This window comes from Pelodiscus sinensis, chromosome 27 (assembly GCF_052426305.1).
Source record: "Pelodiscus sinensis isolate ZL-2025 chromosome 27, ASM5242630v1, whole genome shotgun sequence".
Lineage (NCBI taxonomy): Eukaryota > Metazoa > Chordata > Testudines > Trionychidae > Pelodiscus > Pelodiscus sinensis.
In genome coordinates, this window is record NC_143078.1 from 5,678,674 (window position 1) to 5,695,358 (window position 16,685).

At 51.3% G+C, this 16,685-nt stretch overlaps 1 protein-coding gene across 1 annotated transcript in view; it reads right to left on the reverse strand.

Annotated features, from left to right (window-relative positions):
• CR1 (complement C3b/C4b receptor 1 (Knops blood group)) overlaps positions 1-16,685 on the reverse strand; it is a 238,352-nt gene that overhangs the window by 145,849 nt on the left and 75,818 nt on the right. The window contains exons 52-59 of the mRNA XM_089773562.1: positions 15,964-16,158; positions 14,841-15,023; positions 12,175-12,351; positions 10,472-10,657; positions 7,276-7,452; positions 5,573-5,758; positions 2,378-2,554; positions 675-860 (exon numbers count right to left, since the gene is read on the reverse strand). Of these exons, the coding sequence (XP_089629688.1) occupies positions 675-860; positions 2,378-2,554; positions 5,573-5,758; positions 7,276-7,452; positions 10,472-10,657; positions 12,175-12,351; positions 14,841-15,023; positions 15,964-16,158 (1,467 nt within the window). The remainder of the gene's footprint in view (positions 1-674; positions 861-2,377; positions 2,555-5,572; positions 5,759-7,275; positions 7,453-10,471; positions 10,658-12,174; positions 12,352-14,840; positions 15,024-15,963; positions 16,159-16,685) is intronic.

The window sequence follows — 16,685 nt, forward strand, 5'->3', positions numbered from 1 at the left end:
CCAGTCCCCAAAGTCTGTTGCTTAGAGGTGAGCAGCAGGCAGAGCAGATCCATCCTGGGTCAGTGTTTGTGGGGCTCACGACTCAGACAGAAGAGAAACTCGTTTGTAGATGCAGCTTACGAACAATTCGGAGTTTGACACTTGCCTTGCTCACAGACTGGCACAGAAGAGCTTAAAATGGGCTGATTTACAGGATAGGTGAAAAGGCCCAGGGTGCCTGTATTCTGCAAAACCAACTATCGTTTTAGGGATGCAACACACAGAAAGAAGATTAAAAACCATTGATCTAGATTCCCTTTAACCCCGGAACTCAAATGGTCCCCACTTTACTGTCCCTGGAAATCTCCCCTGTCTCCCTTGAGGATCTCGAGTGCAAGTTGTTGAGAGAGGCATGAGTCCTGCAGAACTGTGTTTCCATTCACACCTTTAGGCTGCTCAGTGAGACAGATACATGTCTGTCAGGAGAGCGGGCAGGACGCAGGGGACCAGCTATCACAGTGATGAAGACATGAGGAGACTGGGAGGAGAGGCAGGGGGATATCTGTATTTTCCCCATTCACAGCTGAAAACCGACCCCAGGACACAGATGGAGTTTATACTTTAGCCTCCAGGCACTTCCCTGCCCGACACTGACCATCTCAGTGACCCAGCAATCACCCTTGACTCACACTTACCAGGTTGTATGCAGACTGGAACCGGGGGATCCCAGGTTGCATCATCTCTGCACTCAATCTGCCGGCTGCCATCCAGGGTGTAGCCAGGATCACATTCAAAACTCACCCTGTCCCTGGGTCTGTAGACAGGGCCACGTCCAGGTACTTGTCTTCCATGCTGGATTTCTGGGGCCATGCACAGGACTTCTGAAAGGGTGCAGAAGGCATCAGCCTGCCTGGCTAGCAGAGCTGTTCAGTGGGTGCTCGGCACCTCTGCTCTGCACTGGCTGCGTCCCAGTGCTAGGTTGCCTAAAATCATCTTTCCGGCGGCATTGTACAGCTGGGATCCTGGGGACCAGAGGCTCCTGGTGTTTCCTCTCTGTCACACAGAGAGTAGGGCAGACAGGAGAGTTCCCTGCGCGGGGCCCTCATTTTGGAACCTGCACATTGCACTTGTTACCAATCAGTAAAGGCCTGTTGGCTTCTAGGACACACTCTGCAAATCTGCCTTGCTCACTCAGCGTGTGACCCTGGTGGGAATCGGTGGCTGAGGCTTGTGAGTCTGTCCGCACGCTGGAGGGGAACGTGGGGATCAGCTGCTAGTTTTTGTAATTCACAACCCGGGTGCCTATGGAGTCAGACAGATGCTTTTTTAAATATTTCCCTCCTCTGTGTGTGGGTTCCCATAGGGCAGCGATGGCTACAGTACGGCCCAAGGGCTGGATCTGACCTGCTAAGCTCTCAGATCTGGTCTGCAGGCACTGTGAGAGCCTCAGCCAGCTTTTCTGCCCCCGCACGCTGTCCCCAGATTTTCAGCAGACAGAGCAGCACGTGGCCCCCACAGCTTCTCTGAGTGGCATGCAGGGGCGTGGAAGGCAGGGGGCCTGTCTGGGAAAGCTGCTGGCCAGGAGTCACCTAGCTTAAACGTCTCCTGTCCAAAGCCTGCCTATGGCAACTCAGCACCTTCCCTAAACTCCCTGCTCTTTGTACCCGCACTCCTAGACCGCTAACCCACGTAAACAAAACCCTCTGCATCCCTGCTACTGCGCCCATGTCCCCGCCCAGACTTAGCGCCTCAAATCCCAGCCCTAGCTCACAACCCAACCCCTGCTCCCAAGTTCTCTGCCCCACTTCACAACCCTCTCCTTCACCTAAACTCCCTCCCAGATCCACCCTCCTTCCTGACCCAACGTCCATTATCCCACGGTTCCTTCTGCACCCAAACTCCATCCCAAAGCTAGAGAAAATACCATCTGGCTCCTTTCAGCAACTGAAATTGGACAATTTAGCATTGGTGGTGTATTATAATGCCAGTACTAACAGGCCATTCCCTTTTGCAATCTTTTACTCCTTTGCAAAATTCTCAGGCTTATGCCACTGTAGAAAAGAGCTTGATTGCAAGAAAAAAGGCCAAGGGAAAAAATGGAGATGGTTCTACGCTGGAATTAAAGGGCCGTACTCTATGTAAAAAGTGAGAGTGACAAATGTGTCTGATTACTAGAGAGATTGTTCAGACTGGATAAACGTTCCAAGTTTATTGAGAAATTCAGCCTAGGAAGTGAAAGGATCAAAAAAAAGTGCAGTGGGCCTGGAGTTATTGTATATCCTCTTCTCAACCACTTCCAGTTCCCATTTCAAGATGGGACGGACAATCAGCTAATGAGCACAGGAAGATCTAATTGGGATAAAATACTACGGACACTCGAAATGTGAGCCACACTCACCTATTTCACAGATGGGGACAGGAGGATCCCAGCTACCATCGTTTTGGCACCGAGGCTGAGAGCTCCCTCGCAAGGTGTAACCAGGCTCGCATTCCAACACTGCGACGTCTCCAGGGCCGTAGGGGGCCAGTGCCCCATTCGTTCTGCCGTTCTCCAGTTCTGGGCTCACGCATGTCACTGAAAGGGGAAGGGTAACAACCGCTTTAGACCCCAAAGCAATGGGCTGGTAGTGCCGCCTGCACACTAATGGGCCCAAATTGTGTGTTCAATTACAGATGCCTAAAAAGGAGCCGGATTTTTTTCTTGCTATTGGATGTTTATCCATTCCTTCAGCAGGAACAGTACCCCTCTGCACTCACAGAACCATTCACCGCTGGTACAATTGGATGTGATGTTCTTGAAAGTACAGGAGCTCCTTCTGGCAGCTGTGACTTTTGCTCCTGTCTCACTGCTTGTTTAGATACAAACTGTGAAATCTATTTAATTGGTGGCTTGTCTCAAAGTTCTCTTGGATGAATTTAAATCCTCGTGTGTGTCTGATATACTGAGCGAGGCAAAGGGAATAGCAAAGAGACCTGAAATGCACCTTTGCATTGAAGGAGGAGGAGCCTCCGACCACACTTGGATACCGAGCAGCGGAAGATCAAAGTGCGCTGTTTCAGGTTTAAGTACAGTTACAAAACTTCCCCTCACTCAGGCCCATTGCTTTTGGTCCCCTGGGTTATTTCTCACAGCTACCATACTGCTGCACATCTGCCCCCATAGGTGACCAAGTAAGGCGCCCCATATCTCAAAGCCCCCTGCCTTCAGGTGCCTGCCCTGAGCCTCCCACACTCTGCCTCGAATCCTGCACCCCAACCGCCTGCACTAACACCCCCCACCTTCCAGTCCTCTTCCTTGATTCCTGCACTCCCACACTTTGACCTGAGCCCTCCCAAACTGAGCCCCCCACACCGAACCCCCTACACTGAGCGTCCCCAAACCTCTCAGCCTTCTGCCCTGACTCCTGCACCCCACTCCCTGTCCCAAACCCCCAACCCCTACATTGACTCTAGCACCACTGCACTGAGCCCCCCATATCTCCCAGACCCTTGACCTGACTTCTCACCTCCATGTCCTGCCCCGAGCCCCCCCACTCCATCCAGCCCCCGTCTTGACTCCTGCCCCCACCTTCTCCTCTACGCTCCATCCCCTGCCCAGACTCCTGTACCCTCCAATCCCTGCTCTGAGCCCGCCGCCACACCCAACCTCCTGCACTGACTCCTGCACCCCCACCGTCTGCTCAGAGCCTCAACATTGAAAGAAAGCATGTATCTTTTCCTTTTCACTCCAGAAACCCGAAGCTTTACTCCTGTTAAGGCCTCAAGCAATGCTGGGTACATTTGCTACGAAGAGAATAGCCGGGCTCAGCTGTAATTTACAGACATTCCACAGGTGAACACTGCCAAGGCCTGGTTGTTGGGCTTTCTGTTTCCAATGTTCGTTAGAGAGGCACCATGCCACACCACAGGGAAGGTAGAGCTGAACCAGAGCTCATGACGCCCAATATATAGGAGGGAAAAGATCCACATGGTTGATCTGACCCTAACAGCAGTGAGACTAATGCAAACTGGGGTAGAGTTCCCTACCTCCATCGCATTCACATTCCCCCAAACACCCTCATAGCTTGACACGGTTTCTGACACCATCGACGCATTCCCAGCCATCTTAGGAAGGCTCCAAGGGCTCCTTGCCCTGTGTATTTAGTGTTTACAGTGGAAATTCTTCCACTTTAGGACTGCTGACTGGTCAGCTTGGACCTTCAAGGGAACTTGTTCAAAGAGCAGGGCTGGTCACCATCCAGCTCTTTTGGGATCTATTCAGAGGGTGGAAAAGCCCAGGCACTATGGTCGTGAGCTGAGCAAAGACTAGGACAGCTGGAGCTGATATTTGCTTTTTCCTTCCAGATCCCATTACCAGTCCCACAGTCTGTAGAAAAGAGCTGGATGGTAAGCACAGTGTCAAGAGGGGGAAGGGGGATGGTTCCATGCAGGACCTCAAGGGTCGGATTTTACATTTAAGGAAAGTGAAAAAACGTCCTATTACCAAAAGGACGGCTCCTAATGGATAAAAATTCCAAGTCAATTGAGAAATTCAGCAGAGAAAGTAAAAGGACCCAAAAACTTTCCGTGGACCAAGAAGTCATTAAATATCCTCTTCTTGACCACTTCCAGTTCCCATTTCAAGATGGCACTGACACTCGGATCCCAAGCAGAGGAAGACCAGAGTGCCCTGCTTTCAACTCTAAACAGAGTTACAGAAATTCCACCCTGGGTCATTTCTCACAGCTGGAGCAGTGAGAGGACTCGTGACCCCCACCGGCATTGTGGGAAAGCACCCGGATTGCAGGAAAGAGAAGGGACAGAGTTAGCTGCCACCCCCATTGTTCTCCGAGTCCCGCCAGCGCCACCCCCAACTTAGCAAACTTCTTACACTCTGGGTCTGTTCCTATCTATCAGGACCATCCACCTTGCCCCTCACACCAGTCCCCAAAGTCTGTTGCTTAGAGGTGAGCAGCAGGCAGAGCAGATCCATCCTGGGTCAGTGTTTGTGGGGCTCACGACTCAGACAGAAGAGAAACTCGTTTGTAGATGCAGCTTACGAACAATTCGGAGTTTGACACTTGCCTCGCTCACAGACTGGCACAGAAGAGCTTAAAATGGGCTGATTTACAGGATAGGTGAAAAGGCCCAGGGTGCCTGTATTCTGCAAAACCAACTATCGTTTTAGGGATGCAACACACAGAAAGAAGATTAAAAACCATTGATCTAGATTCCCTTTAACCCCGGAACTCAAATGGTCCCCACTTTACTGTCCCTGGAAATCTCCCCTGTCTCCCTTGAGGATCTCGAGTGCAAGTTGTTGAGAGAGGCATGAGTCCTGCAGAACTGTGTTTCCATTCACACCTTTAGGCTGCTCAGTGAGACAGATACATGTCTGTCAGGAGAGCGGGCAGGACGCAGGGGACCAGCTATCACAGTGATGAAGACATGAGGAGACTGGGAGGAGAGGCAGGGGGATATCTGTATTTTCCCCATTCACAGCTGAAAACCGACCCCAGGACACAGATGGAGTTTATACTTTAGCCTCCAGGCACTTCCCTGCCCGACACTGACCATCTCAGTGACCCAGCAATCACCCTCGACTCACACTTACCAGGTTGTATGCAGACTGGAACCGGGGGATCCCAGGTTGCATCATCTCTGCACTCAATCTGCCGGCTGCCATCCAGGGTGTAGCCAGGATCACATTCAAAACTCACCCTGTCCCTGGGTCTGTAGACAGGGCCACGTCCAGGTACTTGTCTTCCATGCTGGATTTCTGGGGCCATGCACAGGACTTCTGAAAGGGTGCAGAAGGCATCAGCCTGCCTGGCTAGCAGAGCTGTTCAGTGGGTGCTCGGCACCTCTGCTCTGCACTGGCTGCGTCCCAGTGCTAGGTTGCCTAAAATCATCTTTCCGGCGGCATTGTACAGCTGGGATCCTGGGGACCAGAGGCTCCTGGTGTTTCCTCTCTGTCACACAGAGAGTAGGGCAGACAGGAGAGTTCCCTGCGCGGGGCCCTCATTTTGGAACCTGCACATTGCACTTGTTACCAATCAGTAAAGGCCTGTTGGCTTCTAGGACACACTCTGCAAATCTGCCTTGCTCACTCAGCGTGTGACCCTGGTGGGAATCGGTGGCTGAGGCTTGTGAGTCTGTCCGCACGCTGGAGGGGAACGTGGGGATCAGCTGCTAGTTTTTGTAATTCACAACCCGGGTGCCTATGGAGTCAGACAGATGCTTTTTTAAATATTTCCCTCCTCTGTGTGTGGGTTCCCATAGGGCAGCGATGGCTACAGTACGGCCCAAGGGCTGGATCTGACCTGCTAAGCTCTCAGATCTGGTCTGCAGGCACTGTGAGAGCCTCAGCCAGCTTTTCTGCCCCCGCACGCTGTCCCCAGATTTTCAGCAGACAGAGCAGCACGTGGCCCCCACAGCTTCTCTGAGTGGCATGCAGGGGCGTGGAAGGCAGGGGGCCTGTCTGGGAAAGCTGCTGGCCAGGAGTCACCTAGCTTAAACGTCTCCTGTCCAAAGCCTGCCTATGGCAACTCAGCACCTTCCCTAAACTCCCTGCTCTTTGTACCCGCACTCCTAGACCGCTAACCCACGTAAACAAAACCCTCTGCATCCCTGCTACTGCGCCCATGTCCCCGCCCAGACTTAGCGCCTCAAATCCCAGCCCTAGCTCACAACCCAACCCCTGCTCCCAAGTTCTCTGCCCCACTTCACAACCCTCTCCTTCACCTAAACTCCCTCCCAGATCCACCCTCCTTCCTGACCCAACGTCCATTATCCCACGGTTCCTTCTGCACCCAAACTCCATCCCAAAGCTAGAGAAAATACCATCTGGCTCCTTTCAGCAACTGAAATTGGACAATTTAGCATTGGTGGTGTATTATAATGCCAGTACTAACAGGCCATTCCCTTTTGCAATCTTTTACTCCTTTGCAAAATTCTCAGGCTTATGCCACTGTAGAAAAGAGCTTGACTGCAAGAAAAAAGGCCAAGGGAAAAAATGGAGATGGTTCTACGCTGGAATTAAAGGGCCGTACTCTATGTAAAAAGTGAGAGTGACAAATGTGTCTGATTACTAGAGAGATTGTTCAGACTGGATAAACGTTCCAAGTTTATTGAGAAATTCAGCCTAGGAAGTGAAAGGATCAAAAAAAAGTGCAGTGGGCCTGGAGTTATTGTATATCCTCTTCTCAACCACTTCCAGTTCCCATTTCAAGATGGGACAGACAATCAGCTAATGAGCACAGGAAGATCTAATTGGGATAAAATACTACGGACACTCGAAATGTGAGCCACACTCACCTATTTCACAGATGGGGACAGGAGGATCCCAGCTACCATCGTTTTGGCACCGAGGCTGAGAGCTCCCTCGCAAGGTGTAGCCAGGCTCGCATTCCAACACTGCGACGTCTCCAGGGCCGTAGGGGGCCAGTGCCCCATTCGTTCTGCCGTTCTCCAGTTCTGGGCTCACGCATGTCACTGAAAGGGGAAGGGTAACAACCGCTTTAGACCCCAAAGCAATGGGCTGGTAGTGCCGCCTGCACACTAATGGGCCCAAATTGTGTGTTCAATTACAGATGCCTAAAAAGGAGCCGGATTTTTTTCTTGCTATTGGATGTTTATCCATTCCTTCAGCAGGAACAGTACCCCTCTGCACTCACAGAACCATTCACCGCTGGTACAATTGGATGTGATGTTCTTGAAAGTACAGGAGCTCCTTCTGGCAGCTGTGACTTTTGCTCCTGTCTCACTGCTTGTTTAGATACAAACTGTGAAATCTATTGAATTGGTGGCTTGTCTCAAAGTTCTCTTGGATGAATTTAAATCCTCGTGTGTGTCTGATATACTGAGCGAGGCAAAGTGAATAGCAAAGAGACCTGAAATGCACCTTTGCATTGAAGGAGGAGGAGCCTCCGACCACACTTGGATACCGAGCAGCGGAAGATCAAAGTGCGCTGTTTCAGGTTTAAGTACAGTTACAAAACTTCCCCTCACTCAGGCCCATTGCTTTTGGTCCCCTGGGTTATTTCTCACAGCTACCATACTGCTGCACATCTGCCCCCATAGGTGACCAAGTAAGGCGCCCCATATCTCAAAGCCCCCTGCCTTCAGGTGCCTGCCCTGAGCCTCCCACACTCTGCCCCGACTCCTGCACCCCAACCGCCTGCACTAACACCCCCCACCTTCCAGTCCTCTTCCCTGATTCCTGCACTCCCACACTTTGACCTGAGCCCTCCCAAACTGAGCCCCCCACACCAAACCCCCTACACTGAGCGTCCCCAAACCTCTCAGCCTTCTGCCCTGACTCCTGCACCCCACTCCCTGTCCCAAACCCCCAACCCCTACATTGACTCTAGCACCACTGCACTGAGCCCCCCCATATCTCCCAGACCCTTGACCTGACTTCTCACCTCCATGTCCTGCCCCGAGCCCCCCCACTCCATCCAGCCCCCGTCTTGACTCCTGCCCCCACCTTCTCCTCTACGCTCCATCCCCTGCCCAGACTCCTGTACCCTCCAATCCCTGCTCTGAGCCCGCCGCCACACCCAACCTCCTGCACTGACTCCTGCACCCCCACCGTCTGCTCAGAGCCTCAACATTGAAAGAAAGCATGTATCTTTTCCTTTTCACTCCAGAAACCCGAAGCTTTACTCCTGTTAAGGCCTCAAGCAATGCTGGGTACATTTGCTACGAAGAGAATAGCCGGGCTCAGCTGTAATTTACAGACATTCCACAGGTGAACACTGCCAAGGCCTGGTTGTTGGGCTTTCTGTTTCCAATGTTCGTTAGAGAGGCACCATGCCACACCACAGGGAAGGTAGAGCTGAACCAAAGCTCATGACGCCCAATATATAGGAGGGAAAAGATCCACATGGTTGATCTGACCCTAACAGCAGTGAGACTAATGCAAACTGGGGTAGAGTTCCCTACCTCCATCGCATTCACATTCCCCCAAACACCCTCATAGCTTGACACGGTTTCTGACACCATCGACGCATTCCCAGCCATCTTAGGAAGGCTCCAAGGGCTCCTTGCCCTGTGTATTTAGTGTTTACAGTGGAAATTCTTCCACTTTAGGACTGCTGACTGGTCAGCTTGGACCTTCAAGGGAACTTGTTCAAAGAGCAGGGCTGGTCACCATCCAGCTCTTTTGGGATCTATTCAGAGGGTGGAAAAGCCCAGGCACTATGGTCGTGAGCTGAGCAAAGACTAGGACAGCTGGAGCTGATATTTGCTTTTTCCTTCCAGATCCCATTACCAGTCCCACAGTCTGTAGAAAAGAGCTGGATGGTAAGCACAGTGTCAAGAGGGGGAAGGGGGATGGTTCCATGCAGGACCTCAAGGGTCGGATTTTACATTTAAGGAAAGTGAAAAAACGTCCCATTACCAAAAGGACGGCTCCTAATGGATAAAAATTCCAAGTCAATTGAGAAATTCAGCAGAGAAAGTAAAAGGACCCAAAAACTTTCCGTGGACCCAGAAGTCATTAAATATCCTCTTCTTGACCACTTCCAGTTCCCATTTCAAGATGGCACTGACACTTGGATCCCAAGCAGAGGAAGACCAGAGTGCCCTGCTTTCAACTCTAAACAGAGTTACAGAAATTCCACCCTGGGTCATTTCTCACAGCTGGAGCAGTGAGAGGACTCGTGACCCCCACCGGCATTGTGGGAAAGCACCCGGATTGCAGGAAAGAGAAGGGACAGAGTTAGCTGCCACCCCCATTGTTCTCCGAGTCCCGCCAGCGCCACCCCCAACTTAGCAAACTTCTTACACTCTGGGTCTGTTCCTATCTATCAGGACCATCCACCTCGCCCCTCACACCAGTCCCCAAAGTCTGTTGCTTAGAGGTGAGCAGCAGGCAGAGCAGATCCATCCTGGGTCAGTGTTTGTGGGGCTCACGACTCAGACAGAAGAGAAACTCGTTTGTAGATGCAGCTTACGAACAATTCGGAGTTTGACACTTGCCTTGCTCACAGACTGGCACAGAAGAGCTTAAAATGGGCTGATTTACAGGATAGGTGAAAAGGCCCAGGGTGCCTGTATTCTGCAAAACCAACTATCGTTTTAGGGATGCAACACACAGAAAGAAGATTAAAAACCATTGATCTAGATTCCCTTTAACCCCGGAACTCAAATGGTCCCCACTTTACTGTCCCTGGAAATCTCCCCTGTCTCCCTTGAGGATCTCGAGTGCAAGTTGTTGAGAGAGGCATGAGTCCTGCAGAACTGTGTTTCCATTCACACCTTTAGGCTGCTCAGTGAGACAGATACATGTCTGTCAGGAGAGCGGGCAGGACGCAGGGGACCAGCTATCACAGTGATGAAGACATGAGGAGACTGGGAGGAGAGGCAGGGGGATATCTGTATTTTCCCCATTCACAGCTGAAAACCGACCCCAGGACACAGATGGAGTTTATACTTTAGCCTCCAGGCACTTCCCTGCCCGACACTGACCATCTCAGTGACCCAGCAATCACCCTTGACTCACACTTACCAGGTTGTATGCAGACTGGAACCGGGGGATCCCAGGTTGCATCATCTCTGCACTCAATCTGCCGGCTGCCATCCAGGGTGTAGCCAGGATCACATTCAAAACTCACCCTGTCCCTGGGTCTGTAGACAGGGCCACGTCCAGGTACTTGTCTTCCATGCTGGATTTCTGGGGCCATGCACAGGACTTCTGAAAGGGTGCAGAAGGCATCAGCCTGCCTGGCTAGCAGAGCTGTTCAGTGGGTGCTCGGCACCTCTGCTCTGCACTGGCTGCGTCCCAGTGCTAGGTTGCCTAAAATCATCTTTCCGGCGGCATTGTACAGCTGGGATCCTGGGGACCAGAGGCTCCTGGTGTTTCCTCTCTGTCACACAGAGAGTAGGGCAGACAGGAGAGTTCCCTGCGCGGGGCCCTCATTTTGGAACCTGCACATTGCACTTGTTACCAATCAGTAAAGGCCTGTTGGCTTCTAGGACACACTCTGCAAATCTGCCTTGCTCACTCAGCGTGTGACCCTGGTGGGAATCGGTGGCTGAGGCTTGTGAGTCTGTCCGCACGCTGGAGGGGAACGTGGGGATCAGCTGCTAGTTTTTGTAATTCACAACCCGGGTGCCTATGGAGTCAGACAGATGCTTTTTTAAATATTTCCCTCCTCTGTGTGTGGGTTCCCATAGGGCAGCGATGGCTACAGTACGGCCCAAGGGCTGGATCTGACCTGCTAAGCTCTCAGATCTGGTCTGCAGGCACTGTGAGAGCCTCAGCCAGCTTTTCTGCCCCCGCACGCTGTCCCCAGATTTTCAGCAGACAGAGCAGCACGTGGCCCCCACAGCTTCTCTGAGTGGCATGCAGGGGCGTGGAAGGCAGGGGGCCTGTCTGGGAAAGCTGCTGGCCAGGAGTCACCTAGCTTAAACGTCTCCTGTCCAAAGCCTGCCTATGGCAACTCAGCACCTTCCCTAAACTCCCTGCTCTTTGTACCCGCACTCCTAGACCGCTAACCCACGTAAACAAAACCCTCTGCATCCCTGCTACTGCGCCCATGTCCCCGCCCAGACTTAGCGCCTCAAATCCCAGCCCTAGCTCACAACCCAACCCCTGCTCCCAAGTTCTCTGCCCCACTTCACAACCCTCTCCTTCACCTAAACTCCCTCCCAGATCCACCCTCCTTCCTGACCCAACGTCCATTATCCCACGGTTCCTTCTGCACCCAAACTCCATCCCAAAGCTAGAGAAAATACCATCTGGCTCCTTTCAGCAACTGAAATTGGACAATTTAGCATTGGTGGTGTATTATAATGCCAGTACTAACAGGCCATTCCCTTTTGCAATCTTTTACTCCTTTGCAAAATTCTCAGGCTTATGCCACTGTAGAAAAGAGCTTGATTGCAAGAAAAAAGGCCAAGGGAAAAAATGGAGATGGTTCTACGCTGGAATTAAAGGGCCGTACTCTATGTAAAAAGTGAGAGTGACAAATGTGTCTGATTACTAGAGAGATTGTTCAGACTGGATAAACGTTCCAAGTTTATTGAGAAATTCAGCCTAGGAAGTGAAAGGATCAAAAAAAAGTGCAGTGGGCCTGGAGTTATTGTATATCCTCTTCTCAACCACTTCCAGTTCCCATTTCAAGATGGGACGGACAATCAGCTAATGAGCACAGGAAGATCTAATTGGGATAAAATACTACGGACACTCGAAATGTGAGCCACACTCACCTATTTCACAGATGGGGACAGGAGGATCCCAGCTACCATCGTTTTGGCACCGAGGCTGAGAGCTCCCTCGCAAGGTGTAACCAGGCTCGCATTCCAACACTGCGACGTCTCCAGGGCCGTAGGGGGCCAGTGCCCCATTCGTTCTGCCGTTCTCCAGTTCTGGGCTCACGCATGTCACTGAAAGGGGAAGGGTAACAACCGCTTTAGACCCCAAAGCAATGGGCTGGTAGTGCCGCCTGCACACTAATGGGCCCAAATTGTGTGTTCAATTACAGATGCCTAAAAAGGAGCCGGATTTTTTTCTTGCTATTGGATGTTTATCCATTCCTTCAGCAGGAACAGTACCCCTCTGCACTCACAGAACCATTCACCGCTGGTACAATTGGATGTGATGTTCTTGAAAGTACAGGAGCTCCTTCTGGCAGCTGTGACTTTTGCTCCTGTCTCACTGCTTGTTTAGATACAAACTGTGAAATCTATTGAATTGGTGGCTTGTCTCAAAGTTCTCTTGGATGAATTTAAATCCTCGTGTGTGTCTGATATACTGAGCGAGGCAAAGGGAATAGCAAAGAGACCTGAAATGCACCTTTGCATTGAAGGAGGAGGAGCCTCCGACCACACTTGGATACCGAGCAGCGGAAGATCAAAGTGCGCTGTTTCAGGTTTAAGTACAGTTACAAAACTTCCCCTCACTCAGGCCCATTGCTTTTGGTCCCCTGGGTTATTTCTCACAGCTACCATACTGCTGCACATCTGCCCCCATAGGTGACCAAGTAAGGCGCCCCATATCTCAAAGCCCCCTGCCTTCAGGTGCCTGCCCTGAGCCTCCCACACTCTGCCTCGAATCCTGCACCCCAACCGCCTGCACTAACACCCCCCACCTTCCAGTCCTCTTCCTTGATTCCTGCACTCCCACACTTTGACCTGAGCCCTCCCAAACTGAGCCCCCCACACCGAACCCCCTACACTGAGCGTCCCCAAACCTCTCAGCCTTCTGCCCTGACTCCTGCACCCCACTCCCTGTCCCAAACCCCCAACCCCTACATTGACTCTAGCACCACTGCACTGAGCCCCCCATATCTCCCAGACCCTTGACCTGACTTCTCACCTCCATGTCCTGCCCCGAGCCCCCCCACTCCATCCAGCCCCCGTCTTGACTCCTGCCCCCACCTTCTCCTCTACGCTCCATCCCCTGCCCAGACTCCTGTACCCTCCAATCCCTGCTCTGAGCCCGCCGCCACACCCAACCTCCTGCACTGACTCCTGCACCCCCACCGTCTGCTCAGAGCCTCAACATTGAAAGAAAGCATGTATCTTTTCCTTTTCACTCCAGAAACCCGAAGCTTTACTCCTGTTAAGGCCTCAAGCAATGCTGGGTACATTTGCTACGAAGAGAATAGCCGGGCTCAGCTGTAATTTACAGACATTCCACAGGTGAACACTGCCAAGGCCTGGTTGTTGGGCTTTCTGTTTCCAATGTTCGTTAGAGAGGCACCATGCCACACCACAGGGAAGGTAGAGCTGAACCAGAGCTCATGACGCCCAATATATAGGAGGGAAAAGATCCACATGGTTGATCTGACCCTAACAGCAGTGAGACTAATGCAAACTGGGGTAGAGTTCCCTACCTCCATCGCATTCACATTCCCCCAAACACCCTCATAGCTTGACACGGTTTCTGACACCATCGACGCATTCCCAGCCATCTTAGGAAGGCTCCAAGGGCTCCTTGCCCTGTGTATTTAGTGTTTACAGTGGAAATTCTTCCACTTTAGGACTGCTGACTGGTCAGCTTGGACCTTCAAGGGAACTTGTTCAAAGAGCAGGGCTGGTCACCATCCAGCTCTTTTGGGATCTATTCAGAGGGTGGAAAAGCCCAGGCACTATGGTCGTGAGCTGAGCAAAGACTAGGACAGCTGGAGCTGATATTTGCTTTTTCCTTCCAGATCCCATTACCAGTCCCACAGTCTGTAGAAAAGAGCTGGATGGTAAGCACAGTGTCAAGAGGGGGAAGGGGGATGGTTCCATGCAGGACCTCAAGGGTCGGATTTTACATTTAAGGAAAGTGAAAAAACGTCCTATTACCAAAAGGACGGCTCCTAATGGATAAAAATTCCAAGTCAATTGAGAAATTCAGCAGAGAAAGTAAAAGGACCCAAAAACTTTCCGTGGACCAAGAAGTCATTAAATATCCTCTTCTTGACCACTTCCAGTTCCCATTTCAAGATGGCACTGACACTCGGATCCCAAGCAGAGGAAGACCAGAGTGCCCTGCTTTCAACTCTAAACAGAGTTACAGAAATTCCACCCTGGGTCATTTCTCACAGCTGGAGCAGTGAGAGGACTCGTGACCCCCACCGGCATTGTGGGAAAGCACCCGGATTGCAGGAAAGAGAAGGGACAGAGTTAGCTGCCACCCCCATTGTTCTCCGAGTCCCGCCAGCGCCACCCCCAACTTAGCAAACTTCTTACACTCTGGGTCTGTTCCTATCTATCAGGACCATCCACCTTGCCCCTCACACCAGTCCCCAAAGTCTGTTGCTTAGAGGTGAGCAGCAGGCAGAGCAGATCCATCCTGGGTCAGTGTTTGTGGGGCTCACGACTCAGACAGAAGAGAAACTCGTTTGTAGATGCAGCTTACGAACAATTCGGAGTTTGACACTTGCCTCGCTCACAGACTGGCACAGGTGGATCCCACGTCTGATCTGTTTGGCACCAGCTCACCCTGTGACCCTTCATGGTGTAGCCAGGATCGCACTCAAAGGTCACGCTGTCCTTATACGAATAGACACGGCGCTCGCCAGGTTCTCGTCTTCCATTCTCAATCTGTGGGGCTGGGCATCTAACCTCTGCAATAGACGTGGTTTTGCTGAACCGCGGGGCCAGATAGGAAGACAGACATTTCTGCAGCCCTCCAGCCTTTGTCAGCCTTTCAACCCATGTCACTTGTTGCAGTAGGTTGTTTTATTCCTCTTTGAAAATACAGATTGTTGTGGGCACTGTGGGGGGCTGCTCTGAGAGGCGGAGATACTCTGGTAAGCGATATGTGCACTGCCCCAGTGCAGTTTGTATTCATGTAACAATTCCACTGGGTCAGTGGCATGAAGGAGACGGCCCAGAGAGGGGATTCCTTGGCCTAGATGCAGCAATTCTTCCCAACCGTCCACAGAGGCTGCACGCAAAATAACTCTTCACAATGTAGCCTCTGTTCATTGCACACACCCCTCCCGCACCATCCAAACACTCGAAGCAGAACAAGCACCCACACAACACAACCAGCACACACGGTGAGCTCTGTCACACAGCCCCACACCGCAGGACAGATTTTTCAGTCACTACTTGCACAAATCAACACACAGATCCATGTCACACACCCTCACCATGACACTGCATTCGGGTTTCTTAGAACCATGGCCACTGAGCAAGGAGTAGCTAGGAGAGCGCACTGGATATGCAATACACAAACTTCCACTCACCACCTCTCTTCTGTTCCCCAGTTCTACCCCTGTGTGGCTCGAGACCTTCAGCAGCCTTCCTACACACTTGGGACTATCCCGGTTCTGCACACGGGGCTGCTCTAGAGGTGCACTCAGAGATACTGGTGTCCCATTGAACTCTTCACGTCTGCTCTAAAACTATTCACTCTAACATGGAAATCTTGTGGAGACATTACACAAGGCAGGAAGTTTAAGCGCCAGGATTTAACTGTATCTTCACACTGGGGGATTTCTTAGACTTTCTATCCATGACAAAGCAGAGCTGGGAGGGTTGCACTCGTACAAACCCCACCTCCACAGTGAGGGGCAGGTGGACGCCACACTCCGTTTAGTCCGTCCTCGGTTGTGCATAAAAGAGAGGCCCCTCCAGTCGGCGGGTATCCGTTATCACATGTGTAAGTTACAGCTGATCCATAATAGAATTCATCCATTAAATCCCCATTGTGCTTTCCATTGGGAATATGTGGAGGGGGTTTACACGGAATACCTGGAGAGACACAGGAGGAGTGAATTGAGAATCAAACACAGTCACTCCCCGGAGTCTGTGGTACCTGAGATCTCTCACCGAAGATGCACACCTGTCCTATGTTACAATGCCAGTCCTATATTAAACTAAATAATGGGTTATGAACAAGGTAAGAGAAACAAGAGAGTTGTTTACAGTTAAAGGAGGAACACATACAGAGAGAAATGAGTTACAATTTTAAGTTTCAAAAGATGACACGAGCTTCTGTAATACGCAAGCTGTATGTGTCCTTTTGAGGGCTACCCTGGATGGTCACAGGTCTTCCTTGTTGAGCGGGGAATGCCATGTGTTGACGTAAATTAGCATTTTCCACTGGGTAATGCTACTCTCCTGAGACTGAGGGTGGAATGTTGTAGAGCAACTGCTTTTTATATTTCCATACCCAACACTGAAATATGGCTTTATAACATGGGATACAGATTTATACATCGGAGGAAAGCATTCAGCAACATCAGAGAATTGCATCAAGTATAAACACTTGGTTGTAA